Here is a 14023-nt window from a genome sequence, read left to right on the forward strand (position 1 = left end):
TTCACGGTATCGCTTACCTCCGCACCCTGCACATAACTGTGTTTTACCCCTGACCCCAATGCCACATCGAAGACACGGTATGGGTCATGTGCTTTCTCGTTTGATGCTTTGTATGTGTTCACCGCAGAATTCCTTCCTGCAGGGCTTATTACAGACTGTTACAGATCCAACTTTTAACCACTTGCAGTTATTCATTTGTATATATATATATATAATATTTCTTATTTAAATATTTGTCTTAAATATAATATGGCGGTGTTTTCGAAATTATCCACAGTTGGCGCCGGGAGATTCGATCTTGACAGACTAACCCCGGATTCACGACGACGGAATCTAACTGATCTATTTAATATTATCAAGGATGCCAAAAAAGAATTCCGCGACGACGGCGCATCTCATGTATGGTCGTCATTTAAAATTATCCGCGAGATTGACGAAATCATCGATGACAGCATCGATGTTGACGAAGTCATCGATGCTACAATGACTGATGCTCGAGCAAAAACAATTATTGATTATCTCGCTGATGGATATCAAAGTGATGAACATCAACGCGGTAAAAAAATATTTTTTTCAGAATAAAATTTATTGTGCAAACAGATTCCGATACGTGGATTATCCGTGATAAACTCGACCCTGTTCTTGCTAACGGAAAGACCATTCTGTTAAGTAGAGATTCCAAACCAGGAATGCTGACCGGGATTGATAAACCATATTACTCTCGAGCGTATCCTGTGACCGCAGTCGTTTATGGAATCTATCCGGTAAAAAAAACAAAAATTGATAAACTCACCCCGATGAAAACGTCATCAATGTCGGCGTTAAATTGTGTAGCAGAGCGAGTAATGGAACATTTTAAAAATGCAAAACGAGGAAACGGTTTAACCGATCTGCGACGTGAAAAAATAACATCATGGGCTGAGCAAGTCAAGGATACTGGGGCATCAATAAATGATGTTGCTGTGCTATCAAGTAAATTAAAATTTTCAATAACAGTAAAAACACTAACCGGGGAAATATTATATAATTCGAAGCATTATAAAAAGTCAGGATCACGGATTGAAATTATTGATCATAACTCTCATGCCTGGACTGATGTGGTTACAATATTTCCACGAGATCGTGTTGTAAAATTTTACTCGGAAAACATATTTGATGTTATTTACACACTGAGTAAAACCGACCCTGTGTCAGTGTGGTTATTTAAGAGTTCCGAAGATGGCGAATATGATCAATTTGTAAAACCCAACGGGGAATTATACCGGACGGAGTAGTTGCAACAACAAATGAAAAAACTCGCAGAGAAATATGTGAAAGAAAACATTGAGCAGTTATTGGTTAATTGTTTTACAGTTCCAAGTGTTGCCGCTCACGCCGCAAGAGAAAGAAATTCGTGGAGACCAACCCGAAGTCAGTTTCTTTCGGATATACAATTAAGTTGTGTCGAGTATGGACATGGCGGGTTGTGGAATACCCGGTATGACTACCGGGATATGATTTCCGTGGATATGATTGCTTGCTACCCAGGAAGCTTTCTCGGGATGGGCGAGTGTCACGAATACTTTAAGCGATTTGGACATCCCACGAACTCGATGACACGAGTTGCTATAAACGGTCCTTTACCCGACTTTGACCTGACAGGATTTGCTCGTGTGACTTCGTTTGAATTCGCCGCGGGACTTCATCCGTGCTGTTATGTTTGGTTTGGCAGACACTTCAGTGAAAAGCGCTGGGTACCAATAGTGTTATTGCGATATATGCTTGACAGCCGAATACTGGTATCGTTGACTGTCAGTGAAGCAATCATATCATATCGACCGCAGACCTCAGTTTGGTTGCCAACACCGGAGCGTGTCAGTGTAGATGATGTTATTAGCGAGTATGCACGAGAGAGTCCAAATACCCCGATGGATGTCATTATTAAAGAAGCTCCTAAAGTTCTCAAGATCAAACATAGCAATAGTGAAAAAATAGCAAAAGATCTTGGACGAAGAATAATTGGTAAATTTACTCAAGGTGCTGCATATGATCACAAACTACATCACTCGCGACTGATTATCGATGATGCTGAATTGGATTTTATAATTGCTGACGCTGTTGCGAGAAATATATTTTGTAATCGGGAGGATGTGTTCTTGTCCGACGGGAAAAAGTTGGGCACAATTGTAAGTTATATCGACGGAGAATCGCCTCAATACACACATCTAAGATCTTCAATGCTGGCTTATGTTTCTATAAATTTGCTATCAGTGATAAATCGATTTCCTGACACCGCAGTTAGAGTTGCAACGGATTCATTTCATATCAATAAAAGATATTCAGAATTACTGGCTTTTACAAGGAAAGTCGAAGACTTTTGCGATGAATCATGGAGTACGTGGAGAATAAAAGCGGAGATGTTACACGAATATTGTGAATCCGCTGATGTTGCAATCAAGGATGATTATTGTAAATCAGAAATGTCAGAAATGTCGAACGCACCATCTGTGTATGATCCAATCACTAGACACAAAACTTTATTTAAACGGGCCGGGTGGGTCTGGTAAGACAACTCGAGCGATTGAATTATTTGGAAAATCGGATATGATTGTGCTAACACCTACACACAGGCTTACCAGGGAGATGAAACAACGAGGAGTCAATTCTTGTACTTATCACAGCTTTCTCAAATACAGCGGCGGTGTGTGGACGTCAGATCGAATGGGAACAAAATATATTCCCGAGAAAATAATTTGGGATGAGATATGTACGGTGCCGTTGGAAACATTAAAAACATTTCTTGATTGGCTGCTAACGAAAAATACTGCAGTGATAATGTGCGGCGATCACGGTCAACCACCTCCGTTTGTCGGCGCATCTCCACATGATTGGTTAAAAGATTTTGTTGATTATTACGAAGAAGTGTCTGATGATCATAGAGCACTTGATGCAACGTTGAAAGAATTTAAAACATTAATCAGATTACAACCGAATAAAATTCAATGTGAAATTATGCGCGAGATGATTCCTGAAACTTCAGTGAGCGACTTCTGGGGCGTGTGGAAACCAGACCATTGGATAGTGGCAAGTAGAAAGATAGTCAGAGACACACTTCAACAGCAGTTATTTCAATTACAACAAGAAAAGTTTCCAATGTTGCCAGTGCCGTTATGTTATAGACCAGCTGATACGCGGTTACAGAATATAGATATTGATATTCCTGGGAAAACAGAGAAACAGAATTTAGTATTGAATGATATTGTGTTAGTTGATATTAATGCTGTCAAAGATGCACTAAATATGAATAAATCCCCGTGGACGCTAGGATACGCAATGACAATTCATTCATCTCAAGGACTAACTATCAGTGATACAACTGTCTGGATTGTTGATGATCGAATCGAATGGTCGAACTTAGTCTACCTAGCGGTGTCCAGAGTCAGAAGAATAGCACAACTGCGAAGAATTGTCTTGGAAGATTCAATAGCTGATAAAATTAATAATGAAAACAACAGCATCACCGATGATGATGTAATAAGAAAAAAACTCGCCGGTTACAAACAGAGTGACAAAAAAAATAATCGCGACTTTGATCTTGATGTTGAATTTATTATTGAGTTAAAACAACAGCAGAATAATCACTGCGCGAGCTGTAATTGTATAATGCTATGGCAGTATTCGAATAAAAATTCAAGACAATTTACCGTAGACAGAAAAGATAACAATCGCGGTCATACACGTGATAATATCATGTTGACCTGTCTTGAGTGCAATCGACGTCGGGGTGCTAGTTAAGTGATCGCGGTGGTAATTGTGTGTCCTCAGGAATCACCTGTAATTGCTCACGTGTGAATCCACGTTGAGGAGCAGTTGAATCCAACCTATAGATTGCTGGTCTACCAGTGGATCTTGTTATGTTAGATATCTTGTGTGTGGTAACATTCCAAATGGGATCAGTCGCTCTTCGTTTACCACCTTCAAGTTCACCTGGTTCATACAAATATCTAACTGTAACATTACCCAGTATTGGCTGCGCTGAAGAATCACGTCGTACGGGTATATGTTTTTTTTGTGATTGCGATGTTAGGTTTCATGTTGGTTGTTCGTGTAATCTCATTATTTAATGCAGCTATCACGCTTGGTAATCTTGCAACCCATTCGCGCGATCTCGTATCTTCAATAAATTCCTTCGCGTATTGATATCCAAATAACCGCTCAGCAAGTGTTCGATTGAATCGCTCAACAATTGCCTGATCGCGATGAATTTCAGTATGCCCTCGTCTGATGGTGACGTTATGTTGTTTCATCAGTGATGATACTACACCCTGAAATTCTTTGCCAGGATCAACTTGTAATAAATTTGGCCATCGCAGACCACGTTGATAAATTCGTTTAAACGCAGAAGCAACCTCAGATGCTGTTTTAGTCGTTAACGGTTCAGCATCTTTATATCTACTTGCAACATCAACTACAGTTAACGCGTACTTGTATGTACGTCTTCGGATAGTATCATGTGGCAGAAATAATATATCAGCCTGACGAACCTCATTTGGCACACTAACATCAAAATGTGCAAAGTGGATTTTTTTAGGGCGCGGTAGATAAATTTGCCATATTGCCTGCTTGGATAACCAATTTTTAGCAGTAACTTTTGTAACTTTTGCTGCTTCAGCGAGTTTACTAATTGCTGCGCTACCTCTCCAATATCCTCTTGGGGAATAATAAATCGACTCCATTATATACCAGTACCTAGCGCTAATTTACCTTTCATTGCGGATTTTATCAACCAGGATACTAACTTTTCTTTGAAAGATTTATCAGTGATGGCATTTAACGCATGAATTAATTTCACGTCCGCGAGATGGCGCTGTTGCAAATCCTTACTTCGGTAAGCTACATCATGCGCATGACTCGCCTTATCAATAGCGTTTATCGGATACTCACCTGGATTGGGCTGATCCTGAGCATCAAGTCTGATATCAAGTCGGGTTCCAGGACCACAGTAATTATATCCTGGAAGATGTTTTTCTCCTGGGTATTTAGCCCACGGTGTTCCTGGTAACTTGGCTAACTTGGCTGCGATATCACCTCCTTTTTAAAAAAAATAAATTTAAACTTTTTTGTGCCACATCGTTCACACTTGCCTGTAAGCGCTTGTCGATTATTTTTTGTTGCAATTGTTGTCATATCCGCAGTTGGGGTACGTGCTCGGCATTTCACACAATATAAATCCATATTATTTTTATGATATATCTAATGGAGATTACTGACTTTTCTGCTAAAAAGCGAAGAGAGCCAATTAAACGTAACTCAGTGCTACCAATTCAATTCGAATGATAATTATAGGCCCATCTGGGTCGGGTAAGACGCAGTTGCTACTTAATTTAATAATGAAGTGGATGAAGTGGGATAAATTATATTTGATAGCCCCATCTGTGGACGATCAGCGATGCTACAGTGTGTTAAAAGATTTTAACGAAAGTGCAAAATCAATAAGTGAAGAAGATGTTGTTGATTTTATAACTGATATTGATGAAGCACCGAGTATCGATGATATTGATGGGAGTATTGATAATTTAGTTGTGTACGACGATATCATGTTGGACAAACAATCAAACCCCGCCAGGATATTTTCACGCGGCAGGCATAAAAACACCGATGTGATTTATGTAACTCAGCGGTATACACAAATCCCGAAAGTGATCAGAGATAACTGTAACGTTCTCGCGGTATTTAACGGCGTTGACGCACACACGTTACGAAATATACATCAGACTTGGTGCAGCGGCGACATGGACATAAATAAATTCAGAAATGTCTTTAGTCGTGCTCAGGCAAAACCACACGGATTTGTAACGATAAATTTACATAATCCTCGGACACGGTATCGAGTTGGGTTGGATACAATTTTTAACTAGAAATTCTAGAATTTTGAGCAGCAGAGAGACTGAAACAACACCGAATGTTTCGTCTAGTAGACCCTTGTATCGAGAAGTAGTTATATAGGTAGATATTTTTCACAAAATAAACCCTTCTGGTCAGCGAAGAAAGACTATTTATCAGTGTTTTCTGACCAGAAGGGTTTATTTTGTGAAGACAATACTTCTATCAAGAGTGTTTTCGATAGAAGGTTCTGTTTGACGAAATAGTTGGTGGGCTCAGTCTCTCTGCTGCTAGTGCTGTTTAGAATTTTTTTAAATGTACTATAAGACTGAAATTGGAACACAAATCTTCAACAATATATATATATATATATATATATATATATATATATATATATATATATATATATATATAGCTTGCAGCTTGTGTCTTTCTAGGATTGTAATCGATGTCCATTATAATTTTAGCACGACAAAGTGATTTGATTTTGCCATAAATATAACTTTTTATTCCTAATCCTTTTTTTTCAGGATTCTTATTCGAATTAATAATGGCGGACAATCCGGGATTCGACGAAAGCGATAACAATTCCAGTTCTTCACGAAAATACCACGTGAAGCGTGAAGAACAAACAGCAACATCGAAGTTTTTCACTTTTTGTTCCCATTTGTTTGTTTTGTTTGTGTTTGTTGTGGGTCTTGTGGGCGGAATTCTGATTGGAATTTATGCCTATCATGGCACCACATGCACCACTTCGTGTCAAATTCAGTCTACGCATGGCAGTGGTGCTAAAACTGGTAGTGATAATCTGACACCAACCACAGCTCCTCAAAATAATATTGGGCAGTGTCCCAACAGAAGTCCAAAAGATGATACTCCCTACGAATCCACTGTCTTTGCTCCTTTGACAGTCAACGAAATGAAAGAGGTATCAGATATTCTATGGCAGGGACGTTACATTACTACAGTGGACCGTACACCAAGGTCCTTAAAGGAAAGCTTCATTCTGTACATGTATCTGCTTCCTCCAAGAAAGGAAGACGCAATTAAATATCTTTACCATAACGGAATGAAACCTGGACGCTATGCCAGGGTACACATTCAGAGGGGTGCAGAACAAGTACCTGATATCATGGAATACAAAGTAGGACCTTTAGGGTCTTCTTCCAATGCCACTGTGATCGCTTTGACTAATCCTGGTGATATCCACTTTAACAGCAGGCCTTATGATGGCGTAGAGGTGGAGGCACTGAAACATCTCCTTGACGGTGATATGAAGACTTTAGAATCCTTGATGAGGGAGAGTTTTGACGGCGCCATTTTCCCAGATGATTTGTTAATCTTCTTTTTCAATGGTCCTCCTGGCCTGAAGGAAGGAGAGAGGGAAACACGGTAATAGCACACACACACACACACACACACACACACACATATATATATATATATATATATATATATATATATATATATATATATAATTGATTATGGTACGTCTACCATATTCTAATCGAGGAGCCTGTGGTGCAGGTAGCTTTTGTGAATGACTATATGTACCTAATTACATTCCTGTAGGGTTTTGCTATGTGCTATTAGCTTCAAATAGTTTCCCTTTCTGTCAGGGTCTTACCTTCCCACGGTATGCATTTTTATAACATTTGTATAGTAATGCATTGTAAAATAGGAAGAACTATATGAATTCTTTATTTATTTGTAACCACTGTGTATCAATTGTTCTCCCAATGATGTTATTCAACATCTCATTATGAAATATGGTGGCACATAACATTGTCATATTTTCCATTGGTTTATATTTTTTAAGAATAAGAATTTCCCTGGTTTTCCCACTGGTTATACTGACTATTTAAAGAGACCTTGTACATCATTAAGCATTGTTAAAATAACTTTTAATTTCCTCTGTTTGGGTGCATGATATCAATGCAATTTGGGTTAGAGACTATACAGCTTGGCCTTATCTCAGACGCGCACCTATCACATAACTGCTAGATCCGCTTGGTCATTTCATTTCATAGACTTCAGAGATAAAACGTAAAAACTGTTACTACTTTTTATATATTTTGTAATTCATTAACTGCACATACAGAAATAAGCTGTTATTGTCTGGTCTGGCAAAATTGTTTTCCCTATTTTTAGTAACTCTTAATGATAATGTACTTTAGACTATTCTAGGTTGATTTTTCGAGCACACTGAATCAGCCATTTTCATTAGCTGTGCGCTTCGATCATGTACAGTTTCTACATGGACAATATCCAAAGAAATTTAATTACAATACATGAAAGTAACATAGAGGTATGCCAACATTCTCTCTACTGTGCACGTTGCAAACAACATGACCATACACCTGTAATTCTCTCATAGGTACAGACTATCTGTAGAGCGCCCCTATATAATAAAGTACCTACCATGTGCATGAAATCCATGACCAAAAAGGGAGATAATAATAGGGAAAGATGAGGTTTAATTTCATTCATGAGAATAAATTCTCATTGGTGTGGTTAAAGTACATGATTTATTATTTTTCGTTTCGTGTGCACTTTGGGTTGGTCAGTCCTGAGGTTTGGACTCTATCTGTATCATTTCATGTGACTGGACAGAATGTCAGTATGAACTGTACTGGTTTATATCATTTCATGGGACTGGACAGAATGTCAGTATGAACTGTACTGGTTTGTATCATTTCATGGGACTGGACATAATGTCAGTATGAACTGTATTGGTTTGTATCATTTCATGGGACTGGACAGAATGTCAGTATGAACTATACTGGTTTGTATCATTTCATGGGATTGGACAGAATGTCAGTATGAACTGTACTGGGTTGTATCATTTCATGGGACTGGATAGAATGTCAGTATGAACTATACTGGTTTATATCATTTCATGGGACTGGACAGAATGTCAGTATGAACTGTACTGGTTTCTATCATTTCATGGGACTGGACAGAATGTCAGCATGAACTATACTGGTTTGTATCATTTCATGGGACTGGGCAGAATGTCAACATGAACTATACTGGTTTGTATCATTTCATGGCACTGGACAGAATGTCAGCATGAACTATACTGGTTTGTATCATTTCATGGGACTGGACAGAATGTCAGCATGAACTATACTGGTTTGTATCATTTCATGGGACTGGACAGAATGTCAGCATGAACTATACTGGTTTATATCATTTCATGGAACTGGACAGAATGTCAGGATGAACTGTACTGGTTTATATCATTTCATGGGACTGGACAGAATGTCAGGATGAACTATACTGGTTTGTATCATTTCATGGGACTGAACAGAATGTCAGTATGAACTGTACTGGTTTATATCATTTCATGGGACTGGACAGAATGTCAGTATGAACTGTACTGGTTTCTATCATTTCATGGGAATGGACAAAATGTCAGTATGAACTATACTGGTTTCTATCATTTTATGGGACTGGACAGAATGTCAGTACGAACTGTACTGGTTTGTATCATTTCATAGGACTGGACAGGATGTCAGTATGAACTATACTGGTTTATATCATTTTATGGGACTGGACATAATGTCAGTATGAACTGTACTGGTTTGTATCATTTCATGAGACTGGACAGAATGTCAGTAAAAACTGTACTGGTTTGTATCATTTCATAGGACTGGACAGAATGTCAGTATGAACTATACTGGTTTATATCATTTTATGGGACTGGACAGAATGTCAGTATGAACTGTAGTGGTTTGTATCATTTCATGGGACTGGACATAATGTCAGTATGAACTATACTGGTTGGTAGGTTAAGTTTTGAGTTTATTGCGGCAAATCAACCCCCAAACTCATACCAGTATGTTGGTGTCCAGGTGTGATATTACATATTCATAAAATTAATTATTGCCGGCAGATTTTTTCCGTAATACATATTAGCAATTGTTGGGCACTACCGGCATTTCTTGCGTGTTACGTTAACTTCAAAGGGCCATTATGAGATCTGCACAGCTTTGATAGATTCTTGTCGCGAGAAATACAAGAGACAGGCCAACAAACTAGATGGCTGAACCACGAAACGCACTTAACAAAAGACAGTTACTATTGTTAAAAGTGAGGAGGGTTTAGTGGTACGAGTACTGCGGAGTTTCCAAAGAAGTCTAAATACGGTATATTAATAACATTACTTTTAAATTGCCTCAAGTTGTAACAGACCGGCTATATGTGTCTCAATCATTCCAATAAATGCGAACATAATTCCAAAGTCACTCTAAACCTCAGCAGCCATGGTAGCTCAGTTGGTAAAGCGTTGGACTTATAATCCAAATGTAGGGGATTCGATACCCACCCAGGCCAGTACGGGTCGTCACCTCTGTGTTTTCTTGGAAAGACACCTATGTACAACTTATCTCAGCATGGTATAGCCTATACTATGCAAAAAGTTTAAAAAGAAAGATTAAAATTCAATACACAATAAACGGAGTTTTCCACTTGATGAATTTCTACATCAAAATGTCCTTCTCTTTACGTAAAAAATATAAACAATAATCGAAAACAAGTCAAAATAAATACCTTTCAAAGGTGTATTGATTCCATCGCCATAGTTAATAATGTGTATTTGCCACACCGAGACAAATCTCCAAAGTGTCAAGTGGGATGTTTGTCGTTAACTTCACGAAAAGTCAAATAGATCGACTCAACATAAGATTTGCAATTTTGAAAATTAAATTCTTCTGTGAGGCCTCCAGCTGAAATTATATACTGCATTACAGATATGTACAACACAGGCACCTATTTTTGAAGCTTCTTATATATTATAAATATCTAATCTGTTTTCCAGATTTGTTGTTGGTTTCAAAGGGTTCCAAACGATACAAGATGCAGATATTATCAATCTCCTTCCTCTGAGCGGCACAGTCCATAATCCGGGCACTAATACATCAGAATGGTACACTCACTCATATTATTACTTGAACCAGGGTCCATACCGTACTGCGTCTGACCTCGTGTCCGTGTACAACGGCAGCGCCATCCGAAAAGTCAGACTTCCAGTGGGATATCGCACTACGTTACGGAATAGGCCATTCTCTGAAAGAGATCATTCTTTGCCGCTTAGAGAATACGCTGACCTCCCAGGGGCCAGGACCTACATGCCGCAGGGGCCAAGATTCAGCATTAGCGGTACCCAAGTCAAATGGATGGATTGGAGTTTCCATATCAGTGGGGGTCAGCTTAAGGGTCCTGCTCTCTTTGACATTAGGTTTAAGGGCAACCGAATTGCATATGAGCTTGCAGTGAACGATATTGCTTTAGCATATGCGATGGATGCATCAGCTCAGAATGGAATTATCTATATGGACGCTACATATGGTATAATGGGAAGTGATACTAAAATTTTACGTGACATTGACTGTCCTAGTTATGCAGCTGTACTCAATACTTCATATTGGCATTCATTTTCCCAAAAAGCATTCGACATGAAATCAATATGTGTATTTGAAGAGGATGGGCAGGAAGCTCTATGGCGCCATTTTAGTACAAAATTTGCTGGCGGAATGAGAAACAGACATCTCGTTGTGCGCGTGCCCGTTGTTATTGGCAACTATGATTACACATTTGATTTTAAGTTTTACATAGACGGAAAATTATACACTAATGCAAAAGCATCTGGGTACATTCAGGCAAGTTTTTGGGATGAGCATAACCCCCATGTAAATGGAGACAAAACAAGAGATGCATTTGGTTACCGTGTCTCTGATTATCAGACAGGACCCATTCATGATCATATGTTTGGGTTTAAAGTAGACATGGATGTCATTGACTCCAATAATTCCTTTGAAGTGGTTCATTGGAAGGCAGGTGACATATTGAACGCATTAAGGACCCAGTCAAATATCACGCAGGTCCCTCCATATTTTATCTACAATCAAACCAGGTATGTGGAATACGAGACTATGATGAGAGAGGCTGGATTTCGGCTGAACTATGATAACCAGAAGCTTTTCGTCGTGGTCAATGAAAACATGAGGAACAAGTGGGGAGTCAAAAGGGGTTACCAAATAGTCCCACTCTCTACGGGTAAAAATCCTTTCTTGTTTCATAAAGAATGATCAGCCCACTTTCAAAATTGTGTTCAATGGTCAGATAAGAAACATGATATATATATATGGCCTCTTGACAGAATTATATAAAGTGCATATTGAGTTTATATATATATATATATATATATATATATATATATATATATATATATATATATATATATATGTGTGTGTGTGTGTGTGTGTGTGTGTGTAATATGAGCTCCGATTATTCTATGGAGACAAGAAACCTAGAGTATGGTATCGCAGATAAACAAAGTATGTACCCAGTGTTAAAGAGAAATATGTAAAAAGCATAGTCGGTATCGGTGGGGAGAGACAAATAATGTTTAAAAGAATCTGATTATGTATAACAAAATTGTATATTGGGTCTACCTCCAAAGTAAACAGTTTATTTCCCATTGCATACATGTAGATGACATGCCAGTTACTAGGGTAATATGAACTTTTATCAAAAGTTATTTCCCTTTTTGTGGTATTCATCAACCATTGCCATTATATGAATACGTGTTTAATACCAGTGATATATCTCTTGAGGACAGTGGTATTGATTCAGATTTAACATTGCATCATCTGATTTGGCATTGACTCAAAAACAATTTACACTGCATCATCTGAATTGGCATTGACTCAAAAACAACTTACATTGCATCATCTGATTTGGCATTGACTCAAAAACAACTTACATTGCATCATCTGATTTGGCATTGACTCAAAAACAACTTACGCCGCATCATCTCATTTGGCATTGACTCAAAAACAATCTAGATTACATCATTATATTGACAGTTATGATTCCATAAGTGCACATGAAAATTGTTTGAAAATTCAAGTAAAGAATTTGTTTGATCCGAGAAGAAATTTAATGGGGTTCTTGTCTCTAGATCATTTTGAATAAAGAGGTAAAACGGAAATAAACCGAGCTCGACTTTGTATGCGATTATCAAATGGTTGATATCAGAAGGATGCTGGTCTAGAATACCCTCGCACTCACTTTAAATACATTTCCAAATATTGTACTTGTACTATTTGTGAATTTAGATTAGTTTGATCATGTGATGATTCAGCCAGAGAGAGAGAGAGAATGAGAGAGATGTTGCTCTCTCTCTCTCTGTCTCTCTCTCACACACACACAAACGCACACACACCCTAAAATACAAAACAACACAAAACACATACACACAAAAACACCCCCACCCCCCAGCAACAAACACATATCATCGGTTGTAATTTCTTATTGGAAATCTATCATCAGGACTATAATTACATATCGCTGTCGATTGGAATTATTTTACTCATTCCAGCTTTTCAAATACTTTTTTACAGAAGTCAAAAATGGTGTCTGAACGGTGTAAATTGTAACAACCGAATTAAAGTGAGAAGAAATAACAAGGCTGAATGATAGAGGTTTTTGTCACAGGCTATACAATTCTCGCCGGCCAAGAAACGACCCATGATGCATCATAATCAACGTTATGTGTGTCAGTCTTTATCATTGAAAATATTGACTTTATCGAAATATCGTTAGCGAAAGCTATCGAGATTAAATGAACACACACACACACATATTTATTCAGAATTAATCATATTCTAGTCACAAATTCTAAGAGGCAATTAGCTAATGATCAACTCATTAAGAGGTGTATTCGGGATGCTGATGTGATAGCATTAATTGTTTCTTCTCTTTATATACATAAATACACGCACTGTACGATCGTATTTCACTGTTTCATGTACAACTTTAACCTCTACGATGCCTCAGAGTTCCTTTTCATTGCACATTTCCTATGATAATGAAGCATCATCTATCCAACATTGCAACAAGAAAGGAAAAAAGACGATTGACGCGAACTTTTGCTGGTATGGAAAGTTATTATTAGAAACAGACGTCATCATAACTTTCCGGACGACAAAACTATAATTTGTACTGTTTTTGTACTCGACATAATTGGTACATGTCGTGTCAAAGCACGTTGAATTGTAGTATGGTACTCTGGATTTTCTTTTCTGATATGACTGGTACATAACTTTCATGCGCTTGTCTACTCTTTACAATTAACACTTATCTCTCTTTTTCA

At 38.0% G+C, this 14023-nt stretch overlaps 1 protein-coding gene across 1 annotated transcript in view; it reads left to right on the forward strand.

Annotated features, from left to right (window-relative positions):
* The window catches only part of LOC149792462 (diamine oxidase [copper-containing]-like), a 45424-nt gene that overhangs the window by 30968 nt on the left and 433 nt on the right, over nt 1–14023 (forward strand). The window contains exons 2-3 of the mRNA XM_089969394.1: nt 6393–7254; nt 10685–11922. Coding sequence (XP_089825520.1) covers nt 6413–7254; nt 10685–11922 — 2080 coding nt within the window. The 5' untranslated portion in view covers nt 6393–6412. The remainder of the gene's footprint in view (nt 1–6392; nt 7255–10684; nt 11923–14023) is intronic.

The sequence above is a fragment of the Sinohyriopsis cumingii genome, chromosome 9, assembly GCF_028554795.1.
Source record: "Sinohyriopsis cumingii isolate HCF-2022 chromosome 9, ASM2855479v2, whole genome shotgun sequence".
NCBI lineage: Eukaryota > Metazoa > Mollusca > Bivalvia > Unionida > Unionidae > Sinohyriopsis > Sinohyriopsis cumingii.